At 38.5% G+C, this 27,549-nt stretch overlaps 6 protein-coding genes across 7 annotated transcripts; 1 reads left to right on the top strand and 5 right to left on the bottom strand.

The window, feature by feature from the left end:
* Positions 1-1,563: 1,563 nt before the first annotated feature.
* Positions 1,564-2,858, top strand: LOC108885353 (transcription factor HES-5-like). Its single transcript, XM_018679668.2, has 2 exons — positions 1,564-1,701; positions 1,816-2,858. Exons 1-2 carry the CDS (start codon positions 1,579-1,581, stop codon positions 2,245-2,247), a joined length of 555 nt encoding a protein of 184 aa, XP_018535184.1. The 5' UTR covers positions 1,564-1,578; the 3' UTR covers positions 2,248-2,858.
* Positions 2,859-8,053: 5,195 nt separating this feature from the next.
* LOC108885402 (transcription factor HES-5-like) lies at positions 8,054-8,689 on the bottom strand. The gene is made up of 2 exons (XM_018679749.2): positions 8,501-8,689; positions 8,054-8,386 (listed from the first exon to the last, which is right to left on the bottom strand). Exons 1-2 carry the CDS (start codon positions 8,621-8,623, stop codon positions 8,054-8,056), a joined length of 456 nt encoding a protein of 151 aa, XP_018535265.1. The 5' UTR covers positions 8,624-8,689.
* Positions 8,690-10,885: 2,196 nt separating this feature from the next.
* Positions 10,886-18,556, bottom strand: LOC108885366 (transcription factor HES-5-like). Of its 2 annotated transcripts, XR_007814310.1 has the most exons (3): positions 17,142-18,556; positions 16,484-17,027; positions 10,886-11,870 (listed from the first exon to the last, which is right to left on the bottom strand). XR_007814310.1 is itself a non-coding variant. In XM_018679689.2 (2 exons), exons 1-2 carry the CDS (start codon positions 17,262-17,264, stop codon positions 16,596-16,598), a joined length of 555 nt encoding a protein of 184 aa, XP_018535205.1. In that variant the 5' UTR covers positions 17,265-18,556; the 3' UTR covers positions 14,777-16,595. The 2 variants fall into 2 exon arrangements, 1 of the variants encoding a protein (XP_018535205.1); XM_018679689.2 differs by lacking the exon at positions 10,886-11,870 and having other exon boundaries at positions 14,777-17,027.
* LOC108885380 (transcription factor HES-5-like) lies at positions 11,865-12,660 on the bottom strand. Its single transcript, XM_018679713.2, has 2 exons — positions 12,523-12,660; positions 11,865-12,408 (listed from the first exon to the last, which is right to left on the bottom strand). The coding sequence occupies exons 1-2, from the start codon at positions 12,643-12,645 to the stop codon at positions 11,983-11,985; spliced, it is 549 nt and encodes a 182-aa protein (XP_018535229.1). The 5' UTR covers positions 12,646-12,660; the 3' UTR covers positions 11,865-11,982.
* Positions 18,557-19,255: 699 nt separating the features above from the next.
* On the bottom strand, positions 19,256-21,323 carry LOC108885454 (transcription factor HES-5). Its single transcript, XM_018679819.2, has 2 exons — positions 20,784-21,323; positions 19,256-20,669 (listed from the first exon to the last, which is right to left on the bottom strand). Exons 1-2 carry the CDS (start codon positions 20,898-20,900, stop codon positions 20,337-20,339), a joined length of 450 nt encoding a protein of 149 aa, XP_018535335.1. The 5' UTR covers positions 20,901-21,323; the 3' UTR covers positions 19,256-20,336.
* Positions 21,324-23,934: 2,611 nt separating this feature from the next.
* LOC108885388 (transcription factor HES-5-like) lies at positions 23,935-26,758 on the bottom strand. The gene is made up of 2 exons (XM_018679726.2): positions 25,494-26,758; positions 23,935-25,379 (listed from the first exon to the last, which is right to left on the bottom strand). The coding sequence occupies exons 1-2, from the start codon at positions 25,614-25,616 to the stop codon at positions 24,954-24,956; spliced, it is 549 nt and encodes a 182-aa protein (XP_018535242.1). The 5' UTR covers positions 25,617-26,758; the 3' UTR covers positions 23,935-24,953.
* Positions 26,759-27,549: the final 791 nt, after the last annotated feature.

Raw genomic sequence — 27,549 nt, 5'->3', positions numbered from 1 at the left:
CTGCTCCTCTGTTTGTGGATATTCACAGATATATTCATAGTTGTTGACAAATATAGATTTTTTGGTTTAAAATTCTTTATTAAACTACCATAAATTAGATTGAACACTCAGATTTGGTTCACATGTATCATTTTCATTTTTTTGGAAATGTATAAAAAATAAAATATATCTAAACATACACATTGACTGCTTCAGTGAGTAAAAATGTAAACATTTAAAATTCAGCTGTAAAGAATCCCCCCCCCCAGACATCTTTGTCTGGTCTGGATCTATTGTCCCACAGGGCTCTGTGAGTGAGTTTTCTCTGGTTTCCCACACTCTGTCCATTCACTGCCTTCAAGAACAAAAGAAGTGTGTCTGGTTGCACATCACATTAATTATGGAGTCAGTTTACGAGTTTTGTCTCACTGCCTGTGAATGGAAATTCCTGTCATCAAGACTCGTCATTACCAGGCCTTTGTAAAATGTCTATAAAGAATGCAGTCATGCTAAGGATTAATGAACATTCAAAAGCTCTTTTTTTTCTCCCCTTCTTTAGATTCAGATTGTTCTCCTGCATTCCAGGCGGTTTATTTTGATGGGATGGATAAAAGGGTGCCCATTCCTGAATTGATCAAGTGCTGGATATTGTGCTGTGCATCTGAAGTTTGTTATAGCTGCAGTCATACAATATTTTATCAAATCATCTTCATGTAGTTGATGATGAGGTGATGTGTTTGGATACTATTTAAATGTTCCTGTTTTATCCAGGGTTTGATGTTAATTTACCACCTCAACTGCATATTCAGCAACATAGCATGACCACCCAGTTAAAAAAGAAATCAACCATGCAGGAGAGGAGAAACTTTTCAGAATCAGAATCAGAATCAGTTTTATTGGCCATGTATGTTGACACACACAAGGACTTTGTTTCTGGCCGTTGGTGTCTTTCTAGTAGAGATATATATAAAGGAAAAAATAAAATAAGACAAATATATTCTATACATGGTATTTCCAATGTAGACAATACAGTGAGTGGACCAAATGGACAGTACATAAAATACCCAAAATTTACATGTTTACAGATCAGAAGAATTTTTCTACAAAAGACACAAAAACAGGCAATGTACATACAGTGCAGTGGGATGTGAAATGAGTGATTCAGGTCAGCTGTTTGTGAGGGTAATGGCTTGAGGAGACAAGCTGCTCAATAAGCTGCTTTAAAAGTTTGCTTTAACAGAAAAATATGCATGTTCAAATTTCAGAAAAATAAAAATGTAAAATCTTTTCCTTGAGATTATCAGCGTGTGCTCAGTCAAAGTCATTGATCCCAGCATCAGGCAGCAGATCTGCTCTCTCTACAGGGTCACTGCTTTCCCAGATTCACACAGAGCTCTCTGAGTCTCTTTCTATCAACCCCCCCAGTCCTCCACCTGTTCCCCTGAGATCTAACTATTATCCCTAAGGCAATAACACCATTCAGCGTCTTGCATCCCTTATTGTCTCACTGAGCTCTCTGATTGGTTAAGACTGTGAGAACCTTCAGCCAGACCAAGACCCACACATTCATATGGAGATGTGGGACTATAAATAGGAGGGATGAAGCCAGCAGAGATCAGACTCTCTCTACAGAGACCTCTACAGCACACACATCCAGACATGGCACCTACAATCACTGCAGCAATGACCAACTCTCAGGAGCATCTGACTCTGACTCACAAGGTAAATTGGAGACTCAACAAGACTTAATCTTCATTCATGAGAAGTTGTTTTTGTTCATGTTAACACTTTAACTCCAGAATAAGTTGATTAATGACTTTGTTCTTCTTTCTGCAGCTCAGAAAGCCTCTGGTGGAGAAGTTACGCAGAGAGCGAATCAACAGCAGCATTGAGCAGCTCAAGTCTCTCCTGGGTCCAGAGTTCCTCAAACAGCAGCCAGACTCCAAGCTGGAGAAAGCAGACATCCTGGAGATGACAGTTTGCTTCCTGAGACAACTGCAGCAGCAGCAGCAGCAGCATCAAGCTGTGGACTCAGCAGTTGTCAATCAGGGCTACTCCAGATGTGTCCAAGAGGTGGCACACTTCCTGTCCAAAGAGGAGGTGAAGACACAATCCCAGAGAAGACTGCTGAACCACTTCAACAAGCTGCAGTCCTCCTCTGATAAGAACCTGAGAGAGGCTGACTTCTCTCCTCTGAGCTCTTCAGTCCAGACCAGCATCACCAAAGACAAGAGTCCAGTCAACAGCGCCCTCTGGAGGCCATGGTAGACACACAAGGACTTGTGTGAAGTTCTGGAGTGAAACTCTGTAATATTGTACAAGCCCCTGTGCTTGTACACATTCTTGTGGTCATCTCATTTTTGAAGAGCTGTTGCATATGTTACTGCAATTTTCATTTTTATCACCTTTTGTAAAGGTTAAATTCAGTGTTTCTGTGATATTTGCAGACAACAGAGGGGCTACTATTTTGTAATGCAAAAGTAGTCTTGTATTTCTGATTCAGGTGTTACTCTGTGAAGTAGACATTATTATTCTTAATGAGAATACCTCTATATTGTTGGTAAAACTGACAGTGATATATTTCCATTTTCTTTCATTTATGAGACAAAGTTATTCATGTTGAAAATGTTTAAGATTTCTATGTGATATTCACATGCCCCAGTGATTCAAATGTCCTTTATGACATATCTTTTAACATCTTCATTGTCTGAATTTTAGCAGATAAAGTTTGTGTATGAACAAAAATAATCAAGACCAATGTGCTGCTTAATCACTCTGTGAGTGATAGCACTCATACCTTCAGTGAAGGGCATGTTGTTTGGAAAATTGATTCAAAATGAATGTATCTCTTCAAGCCAAGTGATGCGCAATAAAACAATCAGGAAAAAAAAACAAAAACACTCTTGTTTGTCTCATTCTTACCATTTCTACTGTATTTCAAAATGTATTTTAGAACAGATGATGAAATATAGAGCATGTGTAGCTGACAGATGCAGAATTCTGAGCTAAATGTCTAAGTAAACATTTTTGGTAAAATAGAGCAGCAAAGGTTCACAGATGCGGTCCTAACTTGTACAGAGTGGGAATAATGGGTTTTGTTATTTGCAACACAATGATTCCATATCTTGAAAAGATGTCATAAACATATGATGCATGACTAATAAGCCCAACAGAGGGCTGCTGTCTCAGACTTTTTGTATGAGAACTTGTAACTGAGATTATATCTACATCTCTACATCTCTATATTTGATGCAAATTATAGAATTACATAACAGAAAATCCATCACCAGTGTCTCACTGAGGCCTTCGCAAGCCTCCAACACAATCTCAGCATGTTTCTGTTTTTGTACTAATGGGATGAAGCATTCTTTTGGAAGATATTCCCTCACATGGTGTTTTGTTGATGGTAGTGGAGAGCTGTCTGACACCTCAGTCTCCCATGGATGTTCAGCTGGGTGGAGATGTGGTGAATGCCTCATAGAATGTGAAGAATGTAAGAGGTCATAGAATATAATTCACATCATTTTCATTCCCATCAGACCATTCACAGAGCCCCGTGTCCCTATGCACAAGCAACTGCATTTGTTTCTCTATTGCTTTGTTCATGTTTTTCTTTAACTTGTCACCTGTATTTGTGTCATGGTAGAAATTAACAAAGGGTGTGTCATGGATCAGGCAATAATGATGTACATGGTGTTGAAAAAGCATACGTTCCACTAAAGAACTTGAACTATGGTAAATAAAAATAAATAAATACAATTTTTTTTTAAAACTCCGACCAAATTTCATTATCTGTTCAAAATAGAACTGAAATGATTTTGAAAAATTAAATTGTGTTAGATCAATTTTATTCTCTAGAACTGATTTAAATGAAGTGATGTGAGATGGTTGGTATCTTTGACTTTTTTATTTCTTTAAAATCTGCAACAACAAAACCAAAAACACTTTTTTAAAATCACAAAACAAATCTGAATCCACTTTGGATGAACAGAAATAAAACTGATGAATAAAACAAAATATGCATATACATGGCATACACAAAATAATAACAAGTCCCTTTTCAGAAGAAAGGTCTGTGTTTAAGAATAAAACATTATACCTTGAAACAAGGTGATATCCAAAACTCTAATCACACAATATTAACCTACACAGTATTTTCACAAGAAGAGAATAGGTTAACATTGTTGTTGGGCTTAAAATGTTAAGCAGATTTTACTGAAGTTAAACAGTAAAAAGTTTAAATGTAAAATAAAATCTATTAAAAAAAACATTTTGGTCCTAAATATTTGAGCATTAGCGACTAATTCCTGCTTAGTCAACAGACTGGATTTATCTTCTGTGGTTTTGTTCAGTGAAAAACCACAACCATTAGAAACATAAATCCCACAAATAGCAGCACAAACACATTTTAACAGTCTCCTGTTCAGTCGGTGACCCCTTCACCCTTCAATCTCAATCCTGTTTTCTTCCTCTAGCATCATGTGAGGTGGAAATTTCTTCTGTAAAATGTCTGAATAAGGCTAAAATACAATGTAAGTCCACTTCAAATAATGCAAACAACGCATTCTCTGTAATTATCAGAATTTCAACACACAGATCTGCAGGTGGCATCAATAAAACTCAGCTGCAGCAACTGCAGCATCTGTGGTTTTCTGTAGTGCATTTCCAGTTGTCATTAAAAGCACAGTGGAGCCACGTCTTCCTCTGCGTCAGGAAAGAGACGCAAAATGTCCCTTGAGTATTTGGAGTAGCCATTGTGTGACAGCAGGGCTTTTCTCAGGGTGAGGAAAGACTTTGTTTTCTCTAGGATGTCTGACACAGGGATTCCGTTGTGCAGGAGGTGTTCTGCAATCAGAGCCTTCAGCTTCTCCACTCCAGTGCAGCATTTCCTCTCCAACATGTGGAGTTTACACCTGCAGGGAAACAAAGTCATGATTTTAATTAAAATGTTCAGCAAAAGTAAAAGGAAATTAATGAAAAAAGACTTTTACAAAGATGATGATGGTTTGGTTTGGTCCATAAAAGAAATGCAGCTTTTGCTTACCTGAAGAGCTGTTCCTTCACGGTGTCCTGAAGAGTGAGGTCTGCGTAAAGAGCCATTGCAGAGTCTGTTTCTTGTGGTGGGTGAGTTCAGGAGTCGCTGGCAAAGGTTCAGAGAACGTCTGTGTTGACTTCTGCGTCTCTGCCCTGCATTTATGCTGCTCATACTGCGCTCTCTCTGCAGCTCAGCCAATCAGGAGCCTCAGAGCATCGGACAAAAGAGTGAATTTAATGGCTGTCACACAGAACAGGTGGGATGCTTTATCTGTGTGCCACACATCAGTGGGGTCAGTGGGAAAATGTTTTTCCTGTGGTGGACACGGGAAATTTTTTTTTCCCTGTTGTAATGTCTAGACCTGGATTATTTGATGTAGCAAAGACCCTTAAATGACATTAATCTAAAAATGTGAAATAAAAATAAAACAAAATATTAAAATGGACAACATAGTGATGTCTTGACTGCATCAGCAAATACTCTCAGAAATTAAACACACAGCAGGGACAAGATACTGAAACACCTAAAGTCAGAAAGTAAATCGTGCTTCAAGAGAACTACCACTACTCTAGCTCTGAATGTACATAATTTTTGCATAATTTTGTTAATATTGAATTCACTTGACAAGAAAAAAAAATAAAACAATAAAATCATGATACCCTATATGATGGAAAGATTCTTCAAAAATGACCCAATAAATTAAGTAATAAAGTTTTAAAGCTGTATTTTCTCAATGAGTGTCTCAGTAGTGAGTTACAGCCAAACCAGATGGTTTATCTGTGAAGTGGCCTTCTGTCCTCTCCCTGCCTGAGAACAGTCCTGAGGCTTTGTGGGAGCAGACACACTTCTATTGTGTGTGCGGCTGAGCAGGCTGCATACAGAAGTGTGGGAAGCCGTGTGTCGCAGTGGCTCCCAGCACCAGAGAGAGAGAGGAGGGCGTGTGACCAGGGCACGTTCAGCCTTGTGCAGGGAGCCGTGGGGGCTCAGAGGAGGGGGGGACTGGGAAACCCGAGCCCCCTTCACAGACAGCAGATAGACCCAGAGGCAGATGGAGAGGAGATAAGCAGGAAAGTAATCCCACCTCAACCTGGTTACACATCAGTTTCCAGTTGTCTCAGGGAGCTCACACATAATTTTGAACAAAATAGACGTTTATCACAGACATGAAAACAAGATTCATACCATTGTTTCACAGCATATACACTCATGTGCATCAAAGAGATTAAGTAAAGGCAAAAAAAGAACAAAAACATGGTGATTATGATTCTGCTTGGAAAAATAATATTACAGATGGTGGAGAGCACATTTACTGAAGTACTGCAGTTAGATACAGTTTTGAGGTACTTCTACTATACATTAGTATTTCCACTCTATGCTACTTATACACCACTACACTTCAGAAGACAACATTGTGCTTTTTACTGCACTGTCTTTATTTAACAGTTTGTTACCAGTTACTTTATGGATTAAGATTTTATATGAGAATGTGTTTTATAAATTAAACTACCAAACAGTCTAGAAATGAGTTCAAATAAGCTCAACAGTACTACAACAGTAAAATCCTATGTACACATTAATGCATCAGTATTAATCATGTAGTGTATGGGAAAATAATATAATATATAATACCATAATTCTGACTCTCATTTGTCTGCATTTTCGGTACTTTCAGCTGCAAGTATGTATGTACTTTTACCTGACTAAGACTTTTACTTGTAATAAAATATTTTTTCACTGTGGCATTACGTTTACCTGAGGATCTGAATACCTCCGCCTCTGCTCACACTGCCACAACAACTTATAAACTTAAATTTTATGCAGTTTCCTAAGATTTTTCCTTGTATTTATGTCTGTGTCAGTCAGTCTAGTGCACTTTTCTGGTAGTAAACTCTATGAAAACTAAACTTTAGAGTAAAATCCAGACCATCAACACCAGCATAATTGATATTGCTGAGTCTTTTCATTTTTCAATTGAGAATATTTTACTTCCTGAATTCCTAGAATGTGTGGGGGTGGTAAGCGGGGTTTCTGGAAATTTCAGTGAGCCAAGTGTGAGACAATATTTTTTTTTAAAATCTATCTACGTCCATATTTCTTTAAGGTAAATGAGACAAAATGTCAAAATGTCATTTCACCAACGGCGAACTGGAGAGTGCAGTGTGAAACTTCTACTTGAACTACTGAAGCAGCAGTAGAACTGAGAAAAATGAAATGTCAATTTGTTAACACCATTAACAGACCTAATAAGATAAGAACACAAAATGTGCATATTGCAATGTTTGTTTATTTTAAAAAGTAAATCACACATCAAGTATGAAGCTGACAACAGGTGATGATACATCATAAAAACAACTTGTAGATCTCTACAAGACAGTGTACTCAGGAAGAGTAAAGGAACAACTGTCTTTAAAAAAAGACAAAAACTATTTTTCAAACAGTTAATTATTTGCTCCTCATAAACAGAAGCAAAACAGTAAAAATGACCTTAAAACAGATCAGATTTTTTTTTTTTTATCACAGTGTGATGGCAAGAGGTTAATAACTATTGGATACATTAATGTTCACTGAAGAAAACATGACAGTCACTAAAAAACTGTGTCTGTGTGATATTACACAAAAATGTTAGGTAATAAAGAATACACATTTGGATCTTACAACAGATCAATTTTGAGTAATCACAGAGATTAAAGTAAAAATAACAAAAGTATCAAACAGTTAAAGTTTCTGATCAAAATGACCAATGCAAAGCAAAAGGCTAAAATGCTATCAGAGTGTTTTCTGCAAATATCTGAAGTACAGTGAGGTATAATAATAATTGCTAATGCAATCAGATTTGATTCATGCAACATGCATGACAAGATGTTTTCTTTCTTAATTTGAAAGATAGTGTTGTGTCATTTCCTCAGGAAAAACACAGAAAATACAACCTTCTGTTTCTACAGAAGAACAAGTCCTTCAATTTCATAGAATTCAGTTCAGTAATCTTTGACCAACATGGTCATCTCAGTTTGTCTGGTAGTGACTCCAGTCTGTAGGTGTCTACCATGGCCTCCAGAGGGCGCTGTTGACTGGACTCTTGTCTTTGATGATGCTGGTCTGGACTGAGGAGCTCAGAGGAGAGAAGTCAGCCTCTCTCAGGTTCTTCTCAGAGGAGGACTGCAGCCTGTTGAAGTGGTTCAGCAGTCTTCTCTGCTGTTGACTCTGCTGCTGCAGCTGTGTCAGGAAGCAAACTGTCATCTCCAGGATGTCTGCTTTCTCCAGCTTGGAGTCTGGCTGCTGTTTGAGGAACTCTGGACCCAGGAGAGACTTGAGCTGCTCAATGCTGCTGTTGATTCGCTCTCTGCGTAACTTCTCCACCAGAGGCTTTCTGAGCTGCAGAAAGAAGAGCAAAGTCATTAATCAACTTATTCTGGAGTTAAAGTGTTAACATGAACAAAAACAACCTCTCATGAATGAAGATTAAGTCTGGTTGAGTCTCCAATTTACCTTGTGAGTCAGAGTCAGATGCTCCTGAGAGTTGGTCATTGCTGCAGTGATTGTAGGTGCCATGTCTGGATGTGTGTGCTGTAGAGGTCTCTGTAGAGAGAGTCTGATCTCTGCTGGCTTCATCCCTCCTATTTATAGTCCCACATCTCCATATGAATGTGTGGGTCTTGGTCTGGCTGAAGGTTCTCACAGTTTTAGCCAATCAGAGAGCTCGGTTAGACAATAGGACATGTGGAGCGGCAACATGCTGAATGGTGTTACAATGCCCTGGGGATAATAGTTAGACCTCAGGGGAACAGGTGGAGGACTGGGGGGGTGATGGAGAGAGACTCAGAGAGCTCTGTGTGAATGTGGGAAAGCAGTGACCCTGTAGAGAGAGCAGATCTGCTGCCTGATGCTGGGATCAATGACTTTGAATGAGCACACCCTGATCATCTCATCACACACGTGGGGGAGAAACAAAATATTTTTTTATTTCTAAATAATTAAAAAAACATTTTTTTGGTCAAGCAGTTCCACAGAGCTGCAACCTGTAATGTAGCAGGTGAAATATCTTTATTTTTGAATTGATCATCTGGTTTAATATGTCATTTTATACAACTTGATAATTTTTTCTTAAATTTTGCTACAACAAAAATGCACCATTTATCAAAAGCAATAGTATGAGATGTCAGAAAACAGTTTGATGCCAATTCATGGCATTTTAAATTAACTTAAAGCTCATGCTGCTGTCCAGATGCAACAGAGTCTTCTGACACGTGCCTTATAGTCAGTGTGAGTAACAAACTGAGCTCAGTTTCCCACACTGACTCCCTGAGCTGTGGTCAATGAACAACAAAGGGACTTCAGTGACAGATGCTGGCTGTGGGTTGTTATAGAAACAGAGGCTGACATCACCAACCATCTGGAGGGAAACGATCCCATTGGCTGGCAATGACAGATTGTAAAATTTGAAATTATAAAGATATATGTAATAATGTGTCAAAAGTGTGACTTGGAATTTAATATGTTTTGCCTTGAGTCATTTTGAATTTCCAATCATAATCATGTCTCATAACTGATCATCATCTGGTAAATTTCAGCTCCATACATGTGTGTTTCCTGGGGGGTAGCCTCATTGTTTCATTAAGTGTGCCAAATCCCTTTGGAGAATAACTTTGCTGCTGGTGGAGTGGATATAATTCACATTCAGCTCTGCCCTCCAGAGCTTTCCCACACTCCGTCTATTAGCAGAAAATAGACATGTGCCCCTCTACAAAATGGACTTTTTAAATATTCTGGCACAAGCAGTGTGTTGGAGTGCCCCAGCAGCACTTGAGCAATATGTGAAAATCAAGGAGTATTATTTGACCATTTAAATAATGAATTGATATTGTAAAGTGCTAAAATCTTATGTTCATTATGTCTGCTTATGTAGTTGTCCACTCAGGTCATAACTGAAGTGACAAAAAGTGGACACTAGATACAACTACATACAAAATAGACTTCACCAGCTAACAGAAATCACTGAGATTTAAATGGCCTTAAAAACAATTTGAGACTAAAAGTTTACACCACTGACAGAAAAAACTAGATAGTACCACAGCTGAGGAAATATTAGGAATGAGAGTAGTGCAACACATGAAGAAATTCAGTTAAGTTTAAAGGTTGACAGATATAAGTGGTAGCAAAGCTGTTGGCCTAACAGTTAACAGCCAGCAGCTAATGTTGGTCAGGTGCAGCCTCTCAGCCCAGCTCCTCTGTTCCTATAGGACTGGTTCTGTTACCCTATGATGGGACTTTCACCTTCATACTGCAGATTTTTTAGACTAACAAACCAAGCCAAAATGTACCCTGTCTGTTTAGAACAAAGTTAGTTTGAAACAAGTTTTACATTTTGAGTCAGTGTCCCTTTTAATCTCAGTCTCTTCAGGGCAAAGGTCTGGATCTATTGTCCCACAGGGCTCTGTGAGTGAGTCTCCTCTGGTTTCCCACACTCTGTCCTTTCACTGGAGGAACAATAGAAGTGTGCCCTATTATCCATCATATTAGATACACTGTGTGAGCTCTTTAAAGAGGAAAAGGGTTAACTGACAGCATTTAACATTAAAGTACCTGACAGTTATCCTGAAAGGTTGTTGCAGCAAAACGTTTTTTGAAATGTACATTTTCTCATTTGGTTTGATGAGTTCACTCACTTCATATTAACAGAGTGGCCTAACACCAACAAACACTTTCATCGATTCACATTGAGTCTTACTATGCATATAATGTCATTAAACTAGTGGGTTAAGGATATACAGTTTCTACCTGGGCTACATGTGATCTTGATATTTGTCATTCAAAATCACTGTAGAGAACACTATCATTTAAGTGAGAGGATCTCATTAAAACAGACTGGAAAGTGTCTTGTTCATCAGGATAAATATTAAGAAAATGACATTGAAACACATATTTTCATTTAGCAGTGTTTATTCAACAAGGCACAATGAGCCACAACAAGCATGAAAGCTCCAACTAGAGGTGATGATACATCACAACAACTTGTAGATTTCTACAAGACACACTGTACTCAGAGAGAGTAAGGGATCAACTGTCTTTATAAGAGACAAACATTTGACAATATTTGAGGACACAGTCCTCACTGTCCTTTGAGAGTTTTTATCCAGTGGATCAAACATTTGCAATTACTGAACAAAAAACAGTAAAACTGACCTTACAACAGGTCACATTCTTCATAACCACACCATTCAGTTAATTCTCTAAATGTAAAACTTACATTGTCACTTAAAACTGTGACAGTGTGACATTAAACAAACCTTTTACAGTAAAAGGATAAACATATTGATCTTAAAACAGATCAGTTGTCAATAATCATATAAAGTGACAGAAAGTCCATTATGACAAAATGTCCATAAAAAGGACAATTAAAATGTCTGATCAAAATGATCAATACTATTCAAGCTGTAACAAAACTCACTATTGCATCATGTTTAACCAAAACATGATGCACAGTGAAGCATAAAAGTAACACAGAGAAACTGTGACATTTAGTAAAACTTTTTTTTTTAAAAAAGCATAAACATTTGGATCTTACAACAGATCAGTTTTGAATAATCACAGAGATTAAAGTGATATAAAGTCCATTATGACAATATGTCCATAATAAAGGACATTTAGATATTTCATCATAATGATCAATACCAACCAAAAGATAACAGATGTTACCATAGATTTATACACTACCATCACTTGAAGTACAGTGAGGTATAATAATAATTGCTAATGCAATCAGATTTGATTCATGCAACATGCATGACAAGATGTTTTCTTTCTTAACTTGAAAGATAGTGTTGTGTCATTTCCTCAGGAAAAACACAGAAAATACAACCTTCTGTTTCTACAGAAGAACAAGTCCTTCAATTTCATAGAATTCAGTTCAGTAATCTTTGACCAACATGGTCATCTCAGTTTGTCTGGTAGTGACTCCAGTCTGTAGGTGTCTACCATGGCCTCCAGAGGGTGCTGTTGACTGGACTCTTGTCTTTGGTGATGCTGGTCTGGACTGAGGAGCTCAGAGGAGAGAAGTCAGCCTCTCTCAGGTTCTTATCAGAGGAGGACTGCAGCCTGTTGAAGTGGTTCAGCAGTCTTCTCTGGGATTGTGTCTTCACCTCCTCTTTGGACAGGAAGTGTGCCACCTCTTGGACACATCTGGAGTAGCCCTGATTGACAGCTGCTGAGTCCACAGCTTGATGCTGCTGCTGCTGCAGTTGTCTCAGGAAGCAAACTGTCATCTCCAGGATGTCTGCTTTCTCCAGCTTGGAGTCTGGCTGCTGTTTGAGGAACTCTGGACCCAGGAGAGACTTGAGCTGCTCAATGCTGCTGTTGATTCGCTCTCTGCGTAACTTCTCCACCAGAGGCTTTCTGAGCTGCAGAAAGAAGAACAAAGTCATTAATCAACTTATTCTGGAGTTAAAGTGTTAACATGAACAAAAACAACTTCTCATGAATGAAGATTAAGTCTGGTTGAGTCTCCAATTTACCTTGTGAGTCAGAGTCAGATGCTCCTGAGAGTTGGTCATTGCTGCAGTGATTGTAGGTGCCATGTCTGGATCTGTGTGCTGTAGAGGTCTCTGTAGAGAGAGTCTGATCTCTGCTGGCTTCATCCCTCCTATTTATAGTCCCACATCTCCATATGAATGTGTGGGTCTTGGTCTGGCTGAAGGTTCTCACAGTTTTAGCCAATCAGAGAGCTCGGTTAGACAATAGGACATGTGGAGCGGCAACATGCTGAATGGTGTTACATTGCCCTGGGGATAATAGTTAGACCTCAGGGGAACAGGTGGAGGACTGGGGGGGTGATGGAGAGAGACTCAGAGAGCTCTGTGTGAACCTGGGAAAGTGGTGACCCTGTAGAGAGAGCAGATCTGCTGCCTGATGCTGGGATCAATGACTTTGACTGAGCACACGCTGATCATCTCATCACACACGTGGGGGCGAAACAAAATATTTTTTTATTTCTAAATAATTAAAAAAACATTTTTTTGGTCAAGCAGTTCCACAGAGCTGCAACCTGTAATGTAGCAGGTGAAATATCTTTATTTTTGAATTGATCATCTGGTTTAATATGTCATTTTATACAACTTGATAATTTTTTCTTAAATTTTGCTACAACAAAAATGCACCATTTATCAAAAGCAATAGTATGAGATGTCAGAAAACAGTTTGATGCCAATTCATGGCATTTTAAATTAACTTAAAGCTCATGCTGCTGTCCAGATGCAACAGAGTCTTCTGACACGTGCCTTATAGTCAGTGTGAGTAACAAACTGAGCTCAGTTTCCCACACTGACTCCCTGAGCTGTGGTCAATGAACAACAAAGGGACTTCAGTGACAGATGCTGGCTGTGGGTTGTTATAGAAACAGAGGCTGACATCACCAACCATCTGGAGGGAAACGATCCCATTGGCTGGCAATGACAGTTTGTAAAATTTGAAATTATAGAGATAAATGTAATAATGTGTCAAAAGTGTGACTTGGAATTTAGTATGTTTTGCCTCAAGTCATTTTGAATTTCCAATCATAATCATGTCTCATAACTGATCATCATCTGGTAAATTTCAGCTCCATACATGTGTGTTTCCTGGGGGGTAGCCTCATTGTTTCATTAAGTGTGCCAAATCCCTTTGGAGAATAACTTTGCTGCTGGTGGAGTGGATATAATTCACATTCAGCTCTGCCCTCCAGAGCTTTCCCACACTCCGTCTATTAGCAGAAAATAGACATGTGCCCCTCTACAAAATGGACTTTGTAGCACAGAGAGAGTGTGGAGGACAGGGACAGAGGGTGGTGACCACCAAAAAAGTAATTAGACCTTCCCCATGGAGGAGAAAAGTGTGCACAGAAGCAATATGAGAAAATCAGAATTAAAATAAAAAATCGATTCACATTTTAGATAATTAATTGGTTTATGCTGAAATATCATGTTTTTGTGTTAAGTTGGGGTCATAACATCGGGTCGGAACGTTTGATTACGTTAGTTTGTCCACTCAGGTCATAATTAATGTGACAGGAAGTGGACGTTGATAGCCCATTAGGCAGAAATTATTTCGGTAGCTAACAACAAATTAACATCAAAATGGTCTTTAAAACTTTTTGTAACTTAAGGTTTACACCAGCAATACGGAGGCCAGGTAGTGCAGCACCTGAAGAAACGTTTGGGGACAAAGAAAGTGCAGCAAGTGAAGACGTCGGTCCATTGTTAAATGTTAACGGTTTAACGGCTAACGGTGGTCAGGTGCAGTTCATTAGCGCGACTCCTCCATCCCCAAAATATTAGTTCTGTTTCTGCTGCTCTCTGTTCGGACTTATATCAACACACTAGTGATTTTTTCTTTCCTTTTTTTTTTTGGATTAACAGACCAAACAAAGTATAGTAATCTTAAACTTAATCCTGCACACAGAAGGAAGACGAAAAGAAATCTTAAATCGTTTCAACTGTTACTGTTAATGACTGGCTGATATTCAGACGGTTCCCCGCTGACCCCTCATCCCTTCAAGTCTCAGAGGTGAGTAAAACTTTGTGATTGAAACCCACTTTCACATTTGTTAGAAAACAAAGGGAAGAATCCCCCCCCTAAATCTAGACCACATCAGACCAGGTCAGATCAAAAACCACTATACTGAGATACTGAGACTAGTCGGATGAAGACTAGTTTATCCCAGAGAGACTAAAGACTCTTTAAAGTACAGTTTCAGATTTTTTAGACATTTATTCTATTTGTGATTTTTTTTTTTTTTTTTTTTTTTTTTTTTTTTTGAAAAAAAGAAGACCATTCTCTGCTGTTTAAAACCCAAGCATCAGGAAGTTGTATAATTCATAGTGAAACATAGTGTGGAGTGCAATTAACCCAAATCTTATGTTAAGTATGTTAAACTGGTTAACTTATATAGTGAAGCAGAAAGAAACTTTTTCAAATATAGTAAAAGTAATGGGCTGTCACTAGATGACATAACAGTATTCTAATACATGGTGAAGCTGATTTATATCACTGAGGAGCCAGAGTCCTTTTTAATCTCTGTCTCCTCAGGGCAAAGGTCTGGATCTATTGTCTCACAGGGCTCTGTGAGTGAGTCTCCTCTGGTTTCCCACACTCTGTCCTTTCACTAGAGGAACAATAGAAGTGTGCCCTATTATCCATCACATTAGATACACCTTTTGAGCTCTTTAAAGAGAGAACTGGATAAATGTTTAACATTGAAGTACCTGATAGTTATCCTGAAAGGTTGTTGCAGCAAGACGTTTTTTGAAATTTACAGTTTCTCATTTGGTTTGATCAGTTCTCTTACTTCATGTTAACAGTGTGACCTAACTTCATCAAACATCTTAATGGAACAAGACTGAGTTTTACTATGCATAAAATTTCAATAAATTGTAAGGTTAAGGATGTACAGTTATTCCAGTTCTTCAGACTCACTGTAGAGAACAGTATCAGAGGGAGGAATTCATTAAACAGTGTCTTGTTCATCAGGATAAATATTAAGAATAATGATTTGAAAACACAAAGTTTTGATCTGGTAGTGTTTGTTTATTCAACAAGGCACAATGAGCCACAACAAGTATGAAAGCTCCAACTAGAGGTGATGATACATCACAACAACTTGTAGATTTCTACAAGACACACTGTACTCAGAGAAAGTAAGGGATCAACTGTCTTTATAACAGACAAACATTTGACAGTATTTGAGGACACAGTCCTCACTGTCCTTTGAGAGTTTTTATCCAGTGGATCAAACATTTGCAATTACTGAACAAAAAACAGTAAAACTGACCTTACAACAGGTCACATTCTTCATAACCACAACATTCAGTTAATTCTCTAAATGTAAAACTTACATTGTCACTTAAAACTGTGACAGTGTGACATTAAACAAACCTTTTACAGTAAAAGGATAAACATATTGATCTTTAAACAGATCAGTTTTCAATAATCACATAAAGTGACAGAAAGTCCATTATGACAAAATGTCCATAAAAAGGACAATTAAAATGTCTGATCAAAATGATCAATACTATTCAAGCTGTAACAAAACTCACTATTGCATCATGTTTAACCAAAACATGATGCACAGTGAAGCATAAAAGTAACACAGAGAAACTGTGACATTTAGTAAAACTTAAAAAAAAAGCATAAACATTTGGATCTTACAACAGATCAGTTTTAAATAATCACAGAGATTAAAGTGACGTAAAGTCCATTATGACAATATGTCCATAATAAAGGACATTTAGATATTTCATCATAATGATCAATACCAACCAAAAGATAACAGATGTTACCATAGATTTATACACTACCATCACTTGAAGTACAGTGAGGTATAATAATAATTGCTAATGCAATCAGATTTGATTCATGCAACATGCATGACAAGATGTTTTCTTTCTTAACTTGAAAGATGGTGTTGTGTCATTTCCTCAGGAAAAACACAGAAAATACAACCTTCTGTTTATACAGAAGAACAAGTCCTTCAATTTCATAGAATTCAGTTCAGTAATCTTTGACCAACATGGTCATCTCAGTTTGTCTGGTAGTGACTCCAGTCTGTAGGTGTCTACCATGGCCTCCAGAGGGCGCTGTTGACTGGACTCTTGTCTTTGATGATGCTGGTCTGGACTGAGGAGCTCAGAGGAGAGAAGTCAGCCTCTCTCAGGTTCTTATCAGAGGAGGACTGCAGCCTGTTGAAGTGGTTCAGCAGTCTTCTCTGGGATTGTGTCTTCACCTCCTCCTTGGACAGGAAGTGTGCCACCTCTTGGACACATCTGGAGTAGCCCTGATTGACAGCTGCTGAGTCCACAGCTTGATGCTGCTGCTGCTGCTGCTGCAGTTGTCTCAGGAAGCAAACTGTCATCTCCAGGATGTCTGCTTTCTCCAGCTTGGAGTCTGGCTGCTGTTTGAGGAACTCTGGACCCAGGAGAGACTTGAGCTGCTCAATGCTGCTGTTGATTCGCTCTCTGCGTAACTTCTCCACCAGAGGCTTTCTGAGCTGCAGAAAGAAGAACAAAGTCATTAATCAACTTATTCTGGAGTTAAAGTGTTAACATGAACAAAAACAACCTCTCATGAATGAAGATTAAGTCTGGTTGAGTCTCCAATTTACCTTGTGAGTCAGAGTCAGATGCTCCTGAGAGTTGGTCATTGCTGCAGTGATTGTAGGTGCCATGTCTGGATCTGTGTGCTGTAGAGGTCTCTGTAGAGAGAGTCTGATCTCTGCTGGCTTCATCCCTCCTATTTATAGTCCCACATCTCCATATGAATGTGTGGGTCTTGGTCTGGCTGAAGGTTCTCACACTCTCAACCAATCAGAGAGCTTAAGAAAAGTAAAAGGACTGCTGAACTGCCACATGCTCAGTGGTCATATTAGTTAAGGGACAATAGTTAGATCTCAGGGGAACAGGTGGAGGACTGGGGGGGTGATGGAGAGAGACTCAGAGAGCTCTGTGTGAATCTGGGAAAGCAGTGACCCTGTAGAGAGAGCAGATCTGCTGCCTGATGCTGGGATCAATGACTTTGACTGAGCACACGCTGATCATCTCATCACACACGTGGGGGAGTGACAGTTAATTACATTTAGTTTAAAACATCCTGTTTATTTACATGTAACTAAATTTAATTGTTTTAATGCTTCCTCTGAGCCACAGCCCAAATCTGGAAAGTACAATTCAGGCCACATATCGCCCTCTTTACTTCAATAACTTAGATTTTTTCTTTTCATAAAATTTGACCTTTTTCCTAAATCTAAATTTGTTTGATTTGTTGTATTTTGGACACCATTTCTGTTGGGCATTGAAAAGACCGTAATACCCTTGATGTATCTAAATGTTATAATAACAATGATCATGTTGCTGTCCAGATGTGGCACAGTCCCCTGACTTGTGTCTTGATGTCACTGTGAGTAGAAAGTTGCTCTCTGGTTCCCACACTGACTCCCTGAACTGTGGTCAATGAACCACAAAGGGACTTTGAATGGAGCTTTTGTGGCTGATACTGGACGTGTGTTGTAGTAGAAACAGAGCCTGACGTCACCAAACCATCTGGAGGGAAAGATCACCATTGGCTGCCTCTGACAGTTTGCAAAGTTTAAAAGTTTGATGAAAGTGTTGTCATTAAGGGTTGACTAAATTGTTCTGACAGATTATTCAGTCAACTTTCAGTTACATTTTTTGATCGTCCCATCATAACTGTGACCTTGTATCAACAACTGAATCAAAATTTCAGCTCCATAAATGAGGGTGGGAGGTTGAGGCAGCTGTTTCCTGACGTGTGCCAAATCCCTTTGGAGAATAGTCGGCTACTGGTGGGGTCAAGGATGCTAATCAAGCTACACTCTTCTCTCCAGAGTTTTCCCACACTCTGTGCATTAAAAGAAAGGAAGGTTTGGCTTTCAACCCAAAAGAACCTTTTGAGGGTCAATTGCCAAACAGTGTTTTCCAGTATCTTGTATTTAAGGCAAAAATGTCAGAAATACTCAGATGTTAGTGAAATTAAACAAACCAAATATCACACAATGTAAATTCTACATAATCCCTTTTCACAGTTTATTTAATTGTCAGAAATGTATTTAATGACTTTGTGAAGCCCCAGCTCAACATATGTAAAATTGCTGAAGGTGAATACCTTAAACTTAAAATTTAATATATGATTTGAAACAGATCAAGAAGTTCCCATTTTTGGATCCAGAGTCCCCTTTAATCTCAGTCTCTTCAGGGCAAAGGTCTGGATCTATTGTCCCACAGGGCTCTGTGAGTGAGTCTCCTCTGGTTTCCCACACTCTGTCCTTTCACTGGGGGAACAATAGAAGTGTGTCCTATTATCCATCATTAAATACACTGTGCGAGCTCTTTAAAGAGGAATGTAGTAGACTTTTTTTTTTTTTTAAATGTTAATACACACACAACTGGCTGTTATACCAAAATGACTGAACAGCAAAAGAGTCTTTGACACATTTTGTCATTTGGTTTGATGACATACTCCAAATAAAAAGAGACATGGCATTGATAATCCTTCTCCATTAAAACTCTTAAATAAACCATGTTACAATTTACTGTGTCCAGATTTACACTGAACAGGTACACTATATGTGATCTGTTACTATGTGTGCTGAATTAAATCAGTGTGTCAGCCAAAGGCAGTAACAATGATATAGACCTCTATCAATAAAATTACAATGAAAAAGATGAGTAGAAAGTCTCTTTTTCATCTTAGTAAAGAGAATCACAATGACAATGACATGGAAACACAAAGTTTTGATCTGGTAGTGTTTATTTATTCAACAAGGCACAATGAGCCACAACAAGTATAAAAGCTCCAACTAGAGGTGATGATACATCACAACAACTTGTAGATTTCTACAAGACACACTGTACTCAGAGAGAGTAAGGGATCAACTGTCTTTATAAGAGACAAACATTTGACAGTATTTGAGGACACAGTCCTCACTGTCCTTTGAGAGTTTTTATCCATGGATCAAACATTTGCAATTACTGAACAAAAAACAGTAAAACTGACCTTACAACAGGTCACATTCTTCATAACCACAACATTCAGTTAATTCTCAAAATGTAAAACTTACATTGTCACTTAAAACTGTGACAGTGTGACATTAAACAAACCTTTTACAGTAAAAGGATAAACATATTGATCTTAAAACAGATCAGTTTTCAATAATCATATAAAGTGACAGAAAGTCCATTATGACAAGATGTCCATAAAAAGGACAATTAAAATGTCTGATCAAAATGATCAATACTATTCAAGCTGTAACAAAACTCACTATTGCATCATGTTTAACCAAAACATGATGCACAGTGAAGCATAAAAGTAACACAGAGAAACTGTGACATTTAGTAAAACTTAAAAAAAAAAAAAGCATAAACATTTGGATCTTACAACAGATCAGTTTTAAATAATCACAGAGATTAAAGTGACGTAAAGTCCATTATGACAATATGTCCATAATAAAGGACATTTAGATATTTCATCATAATGATCAATACCAACCAAAAGATGACAGATGTTACCATAGATTTATCCACTACCAACACATGAAGTACAGTGAGGTATAATAATAATTGCTAATGCAATCAGATTTGATTCATGCATCATGCATGACAAGATGTTTTCTTTCTTAACTTGAAAGATAGTGTTGTGTCATTTCCTCAGGAAAAACACAGAAAATACAACCTTCTGTTTATACAGAAGAACAAGTCCTTCAATTTCATAGAATTCAGTTCAGTAATCTTTGACCAACATGGTCATCTCAGTTTGTCTGGTAGTGACTCCAGTCTGTAGGTGTCTACCATGGCCTCCAGAGGGTGCTGTTGACTGGACTCTTGTCTTTGGTGATGCTGGTCTGGACTGAGGAGCTCAGAGGAGAGAAGTCAGCCTCTCTCAGGTTCTTATCAGAGGAGGACTGCAGCCTGTTGAAGTGGTTCAGCAGTCTTCTCTGCTGTTGACTCTGCTGCTGCAGCTGTGTCAGGAAGCAAACTGTCATCTCCAGGATGTCTGCTTTCTCCAGCTTGGAATCTGGCTGCTGTTTGAGGAACTCTGGACCCAGGAGAGACTTGAGCTGCTCAATGCTGCTGTTGATTCGCTCTCTGCGTAACTTCTCCACCAGAGGCTTTCTGAGCTGCAGAAAGAAGAACAAAGTCATTAATCAACTTATTCTGGAGTTAAAGTGTTAACATGAACAAAAACAACTTCTCATGAATGAAGATTAAGTCTTGTTGAGTCTCCAATTTACCTTGTGAGTCAGATGCTCCTGAGAGTTGGTCATTGCTGCAGTGATTGTAGGTGCCATGTCTGGATGTGTGTGCTGTAGAGGTCTCTGTAGAGAGAGTCTGATCTCTGCTGGCTTCATCCCTCCTATTTATAGTCCCACATCTCCATATGAATGTGTGGGTCTTGGTCTGGCTGAAGTTTCTCACACTCTCAGCCGATCAGAGAGCTCGGTAAGACAGCAGGACATGTGGAGCGGCAACATGCTGAATGGTGTTACATTGCCCTGGGGATAATAGTTAGATCTCAGGGGAACAGGTGGAGGACTGGGGGGGTGATGGAGAGAGACTCAGAGAGCTCTGTGTGAATCTGGGAAAGTGGTGACCCTGTAGAGAGAGCAGATCTGCTGCCTGATGCTGGAATCAATGACTTTGACTGAGCACACGCTGATCATCTCATCACACACGTGGGGGAGAAACAAAATACACTTTTATTTCTAAATACATTTTCTTGTCAAGCAGTTCCACTGAGCTGAAACCTGTAGTGTAGAGGGTGAAATATCTTTAATTTTGAATTTATAGTTTAGTTCAATATTTCGTTTTATACACATATACTTAGTCTTTTCTATTTTTAATTTTGTTGCATCAATAATGCACCATTTAACAAAAACAATAGTATAAGATATCAGAAAATAGTGTGATGCCCATACATGCCATTTAAAATAATCTTAAGACAATAATCATGCTGCTGTCCAGATGCAACAGAGTCTTCTGACACGTGCCTTATAGTCAGTGTGAGTAACAAACTGAGCTCAGTTTCCCACACTGACTCCCTGAGCTGTGGTCAATGAACAACAAAGGGACTTCAGTGACAGATGCTGGCTGTGGGTTGTTATAGAAACAGAGGCTGACATCACCAACCATCTGGAGGGAAACGATCCCATTGGCTGGCAATGACAGATTGTAAAATTTGAAATTATAGAGATAAATCTGTAATGTGTCAAAAGTGTGACTTGGAATTTAGTATGTTTTTCCTCCAGCCATTTTGAATTTCTAATCATAATCATGTCTCATAACTGATCATCATCTGGTAAATTTCAGCTCCATACATGTGTGTTTCCTGGGGGGTAGCCTCATTATTTCATTAAGTGTGCCAAATCCCTTTGGAGAATAACTTTGCTGCTGGTGGAGTGGATGTCATTCACATTCAGCTCGTCATTCACATTCAGCTCTGCCCTCCAGAGCTTTCCCACACTCCATCCATTAGCAGAGAAAAGACATGTGCCCCTCTACAAAATGGACTTTTTAAATATTGTGGCACAAACAGAGTGTGGAGGCCAGGGACAGAGGGTGGTGACCCCCAAAAAAGTACGAGGGGGCTTTGTGTTTGTGTAAAAAGTACATAGCTAAAAATCATATGCAGGGATTTTGATGTCAATGCACCTAACGTGTCATAACATGTTCTAACATGAACCCTTAAATGCATGTTGCAACGCAGAAATAAACATCATAATTTAGCCCATTTTTTCCAACTATCCTTTTTCCATGAACTCTTTGAAGCCCCCTTATAATTAGGCCTTTCCCATTGAGGTGAAAAGTGTGCACTGAAGCACTATGAAAAAAAATTGAATTAAAATTAGAAATCACCCCACATTTTACATAATTAATTGGTTTATATTAAAAAATGCTGAAATATCATGTTTTTGTGTTAGGTAGAGGTCATAACATTGGGTCGGAACATTTGATTATGTTAGTTTGTCTACTCAGGTCATAATTAATGTGATAGGAAGTGGGCGTTGATAGCATTAAAATGGTCTTTAAAAGTTTTTGTAACTTAAGGTTTACACCAGTAATACGGAGGCCAGGTAGTGCAGCACCTGAAGAAACGTTTGGGGACGACAAAAATGCAGCAAGTGAAGATGTCGGTGCAGTTTGTTTGCACGACTCCTCCATCCCCAAAATATTAGTTCTGTTTCTGCTGCTCTCTGTTCGGACTTATATCAAGTTACCCCTCTTTTTTTGGATTAACAGACCAAACAAAGTATAGTAATCTAAAACTTAACCCTGCAAAAGCACACAGAGGGAAGACAAATTCTTAAAAATCGTTTCAACTGTTACTGTTAATGACTGGCTGATATTCAGACGGTTCCCCGCTGACCCCTCATCCCTTCAAGTCTCAGAGGTGAGTAAAACTTTGTGATTGAAACCCACTTTCACATTTGTTAGAAAACAAAGGGAAGAATTTTTTTTTCCCTAAATCTAGAGCACATCAGACCAGGTCCAGATCAAAAACCACTATACTGAGACTAGTCGGATGAAGACTAGTTTATCCCAGAGAGACTAAAGACTCTTTAAAGTACAGTTTAAGATTTTTTAAACATTTATTCTGTTTGTGATTTTTTTTTTTTTAAAAAAAAAAAGAAGACCGTTCTCTGCTGTTTAAAACCCAAGCATCAGGAAGTTGTATAATTCATAGTGAAACATAGTGTGGAGTGCAATTAACCCAAATCTTATGTTAAGTATGTTAAACTGGTTAACTTATATAGTGAAGCAGAAAGAAACTTTTTCAAATATAGTAAAAGTAATGGGCTGTCACTAGATGACATGGCAGTATTCTAATATATGGTGAAGCTGATTTATATCACTGAGGAGCCAGAGTCCTTTTTAATATCTGTCTCCTCAGGGCAAAGGTCTGGATCTATTGTCCCACAGGGCTCTGTGAGTGAGTCTCCTCTGGTTTCCCACACTCTGTCCTTTCCCTGGAGGAACAATAGAAGTGTGCCCTATTATCCATCACATTAGATACACCTAATGTGGAAGAGGAAAAGGGTTAACTGACAGCATTTAACATTAAAGTACCTGACAGTTATCCTGAAAGGTTGTTGCAGCAAAACATTTTTTGAAATGAAAATTTTGTCATTTGGTTTGATGAGTTCACTTACTTCATATTAACAGAGTGGCCTAACTTCATTTTAATGGAACCACAGTTTTACAATGCTTTAAAGTTACAGGTACTGCTGTGGCTACATGTATTGTTCAAATACACTTTAAGAATTCCTCTGTAAGAGAGAGGAATTCATTAAAACATACTGGAAAGTATCTTATTCATCAGGATAAATACAGATACAATAAGAAAAATGACATGGAAACACAAAATTTTCATTTTGCAGTGTTTGTTTATTCAGCAAGCCACAACAAGTATGAAAGCTCCAACTAGAGGTGATGATACATCACAACAACTTGTAGATTTCTACAAGACACACTGTACTCAGAGAGAGTAAGGGATCAACTGTCTTTATAAGAGACAAACATTTGACAGTATTTGAGGACACAGTCCTCACTGTCTTTTGAGAGTTTTTATCCAGTGATTAAACATTTACAATTACTGAACAAAAAACAGTAAAACTGACCTTACAACAGGTCACATTCTTCATAACCACACCATTCAGTTAATTCTCTAAATGTAAAACTTACATTGTCACTTAAAACTGTGACAGTGTGACATTAAACAAACCTTTTACAGTAAAAGGATAAACATATTGATCTTAAAACAGATCAGTTTTCAATAATCACATAAAGTGACAGAAAGTCCATTATGACAAAATGTCCATAAAAAGGACAATTAAAATGTCTGATCAAAATGATCAATACTATTCAAGCTGTAACAAAACTCACTATTGCATCATGTTTAACCAAAACATGATGCACAGTGAAGCATAAAAGTAACACAGAGAAACTGTGACATTTAGTAAAACAAAAAAAAAAAAAAGCATAAACATTTGGATCTTACAACAGATCAGTTTTAAATAATCACAGAGATTAAAGTGATATAAAGTCCATTATGACAATATGTCCATAATAAAGGACATTTAGATATTTCATCATAATGATCAATACCAACCAAAAGATAACAGATGTTACCATAGATTTATACACTACCATCACTTGAAGTACAGTGAGGTATAATAATAATTGCTAATGCAATCAGATTTGATTCATGCATCATGCATGACAAGATGTTTTCTTTCTTAACTTGAAAGATAGTGTTGTGTCATTTCCTCAGGAAAAACACAGAAAATACAACCTTCTGTTTCTACAGAAGAACAAGTCCTTCAATTTCATAGAATTCAGTTCAGTAATCTTTGACCAACATGGTCATCTCAGTTTGTCTGGTAGTGACTCCAGTCTGTAGGTGTCTACCATGGCCTCCAGAGGGTGCTGTTGACTGGACTCTTGTCTTTGGTGATGCTGGTCTGGACTGAGGAGCTCAGAGGAGAGAAGTCAGCCTCTCTCAGGTTCTTATCAGAGGAGGACTGCAGCCTGTTGAAGTGGTTCAGCAGTCTTCTCTGGGATTGTGTCTTCACCTCCTCTTTGGACAGGAAGTGTGCCACCTCTTGGACACATCTGGAGTAGCCCTGATTGACAGCTGCTGAGTCCACAGCTTGATGCTGCTGCTGCTGCAGCTGTGTCAGGAAGCAAACTGTCATCTCCAGGATGTCTGCTTTCTCCAGCTTGGAATCTGGCTGCTGTTTGAGGAACTCTGGACCCAGGAGAGACTTGAGCTGCTCAATGCTGCTGTTGATTCGCTCTCTGCGTAACTTCTCCACCAGAGGCTTTCTGAGCTGCAGAAAGAAGAACAAAGTCATTAATCAACTTATTCTGGAGTTAAAGTGTTAACATGAACAAAAACAACCTCTCATGAATGAAGATTAAGTCTGGTTGAGTCTCCAATTTACCTTGTGAGTCAGAGTCAGATGCTCCTGAGAGTTGGTCATTTCTGCAGTGATTGTAGGTGCCATGTCTGGATGTGTGTGCTGTAGAGGTCTCTGTAGAGAGAGTCTGATCTCTGCTGGCTTCATCCCTCCTATTTATAGTCCCACATCTCCATATGAATGTGTGGGTCTTGGTCTGGCTGAAGGTTCTCACACTCTCAACCAATCAGAGAGCTTAAGAAAAGTAAAAGGACTGCTGAACTGCCACATGCTCAGTGGTCATATTAGTTAAGGGACAATAGTTAGATCTCAGGGGAACAGGTGGAGGACTGGGGGGGTGATGGAGAGAGACTCAGAGAGCTCTGTGTGAATCTGGGAAAGCAGTGACCCTGTAGAGAGAGCAGATCTGCTGCCTGATGCTGGGATCAATGACTTTGACTGAGCACACGCTGATCATCTCATCACACACGTGGGGGAGTGACAGTTAATTACATTTAGTTTAAAACATCCTGTTTATTTACATGTAACTAAATTTAATTGTTTTAATGCTTCCTCTGAGCCACAGCCCAAATCTGAAAAGTACAATTCAGGCCACATATCGCCCTCTTTACTTCAATAATTTAGATTTTTTCTTTTCATAAAATTTGACCTTTTTCCTAAATCTAAATTTGTTTGATTTGTTGTATTTTGGACACCATTTCTGTTGGGCATTGAAAAGACCGTAATACCCTTGATGTATCTAAATGTTATAATAACAATGATCATGTTGCTGTCCAGATGTGGCACAGTCCCCTGACTTGTGTCTTGATGTCACTGTGAGTAGAAAGTTGCTCTCTGGTTCCCACACTGACTCCCTGAACTGTGGTCAATGAACCACAAAGGGACTTTGAATGGAGCTTTTGTGGCTGATACTGGACGTGTGTTGTAGTAGAAACAGAGCCTGACGTCACCAAACCATCTGGAGGGAAAGATCACCATTGGCTGCCTCTGACAGTTTGCAAAGTTTAAAAGTTTGATGAAAGTGTTGTCATTAAGGGTTGACTAAATTGTTCTGACAGATTATTCAGTCAACTTTCAGTTACATTTTTTGATCGTCCCATCATAACTGTGACCTTGTATCAACAACTGAATCAAAATTTCAGCTCCATAAATGAGGGTGGGAGGTTGAGGCAGCTGTTTCCTGACGTGTGCCAAATCCCTTTGGAGAATAGTCGGCTACTGGTGGGGTCAAGGATGCTAATCAAGCTACACTCTTCTCTCCAGAGTTTTCCCACACTCTGTGCATTAAAAGAAAGGAAGGTTTGGCTTTCAACCCAAAAGAACCTTTTGAGGGTCAATTGCCAAACAATGTTTTCCAGTATCTTGTATTTAAGGCAAAAATGTCAGAAATTCTCAAATGTTAGAGAAGCTACAAAACAAATATTACACGCTATAAAATCTACATGATCACTTTTCACATTTTAATTGTATTTAATGACTTTGTGAAGCAAAAGCTCAAAATATGTAAAACTGGTGAAGGTGATTTATATCTGCAAAAACATTAAAAATTGAATATATGATTTGAAACAGGTCAAGAAGTTCCCATTTTTGGATCCAGCGTCCCTTTAATCTCAGTCTCTTCAGGGCAAAGGTCTGGATCTATTGTCCCACAGGGCTCTGTGAGTGAGTCTCCTCTGGTTTCCCACACTCTGTCCTTTCACTGCTTTCACTGGAGGAACAATAGAAGTGTGTCCTATTATCCCTCACATTAGACACTCTGTGAGCTCTTAAAGAGGGAAAGAGTTAACTCTAAAGTTTTGATACTAAAACACAGACAATTATATCAAAAATTGTGCTACAAAAGTTTCTTTGAACTGTATATTTTTGCATTTGGTTTGATGACTTGATTATTACTCATTTGAACTTCCCCCTTCAATACAAAAACTAAACTGAACCACATTAAAATTGACTGTCCTACACTTAAGAAGTAGAAGAAGAAATCAAAAATCTCTTTAGACACAAAATTCTACTTCAACAGGATATTTAATTTAGTTACATATCAACTGTCACTCCCCCACGTGTGTGATGAGATGATCAGCGT

This window comes from Lates calcarifer, linkage group LG12 (assembly GCF_001640805.2).
Source record: "Lates calcarifer isolate ASB-BC8 linkage group LG12, TLL_Latcal_v3, whole genome shotgun sequence".
In the NCBI taxonomy this organism is placed as follows: Eukaryota; Metazoa; Chordata; class Actinopteri; family Centropomidae; genus Lates; species Lates calcarifer.
This window is presented reverse-complemented; position numbering and strand designations above follow the sequence as displayed.

Bases quoted from the DNA above. Each gene is read 5' to 3' on its own strand.
- LOC108885380 (XM_018679713.2), bottom strand. From the start codon at position 12,645: ATGAAGCCAGCAGAGATCAGACTCTCTCTACAGAGACCTCTACAGCAC. The intron at 12,409-12,522 runs GTAAATTGGAGA...TTCTTTCTGCAG, and splicing joins ATCTGACTCTGACTCACAAG to CTCAGAAAGCCTCTGGTGGA.
- LOC108885454 (XM_018679819.2), bottom strand. From the start codon at position 20,900: ATGAAGCCAGCAGAGATCAGACTCTCTCTACAGAGACCTCTACAGCAC. The intron at 20,670-20,783 runs GTAAATTGGAGA...TTCTTTCTGCAG, and splicing joins AGGAGCATCTGACTCACAAG to CTCAGAAAGCCTCTGGTGGA.
- LOC108885353 (XM_018679668.2), top strand. From the start codon at position 1,579: ATGAAGCCAGCAGAGATCAGACTCTCTCTACAGAGACCTCTACAGCAC. The intron at 1,702-1,815 runs GTAAATTGGAGA...TTCTTTCTGCAG, and splicing joins ATCTGACTCTGACTCACAAG to CTCAGAAAGCCTCTGGTGGA.
- LOC108885366 (XM_018679689.2), bottom strand. From the start codon at position 17,264: ATGAAGCCAGCAGAGATCAGACTCTCTCTACAGAGACCTCTACAGCAC. The intron at 17,028-17,141 runs GTAAATTGGAGA...TTCTTTCTGCAG, and splicing joins ATCTGACTCTGACTCACAAG to CTCAGAAAGCCTCTGGTGGA.
- LOC108885402 (XM_018679749.2), bottom strand. From the start codon at position 8,623: ATGAAGCCAGCAGAGATCAGACTCTCTCTACAGAGACCTCTACAGCAC. The intron at 8,387-8,500 runs GTAAATTGGAGA...TTCTTTCTGCAG, and splicing joins ATCTGACTCTGACTCACAAG to CTCAGAAAGCCTCTGGTGGA.
- LOC108885388 (XM_018679726.2), bottom strand. From the start codon at position 25,616: ATGAAGCCAGCAGAGATCAGACTCTCTCTACAGAGACCTCTACAGCAC. The intron at 25,380-25,493 runs GTAAATTGGAGA...TTCTTTCTGCAG, and splicing joins ATCTGACTCTGACTCACAAG to CTCAGAAAGCCTCTGGTGGA.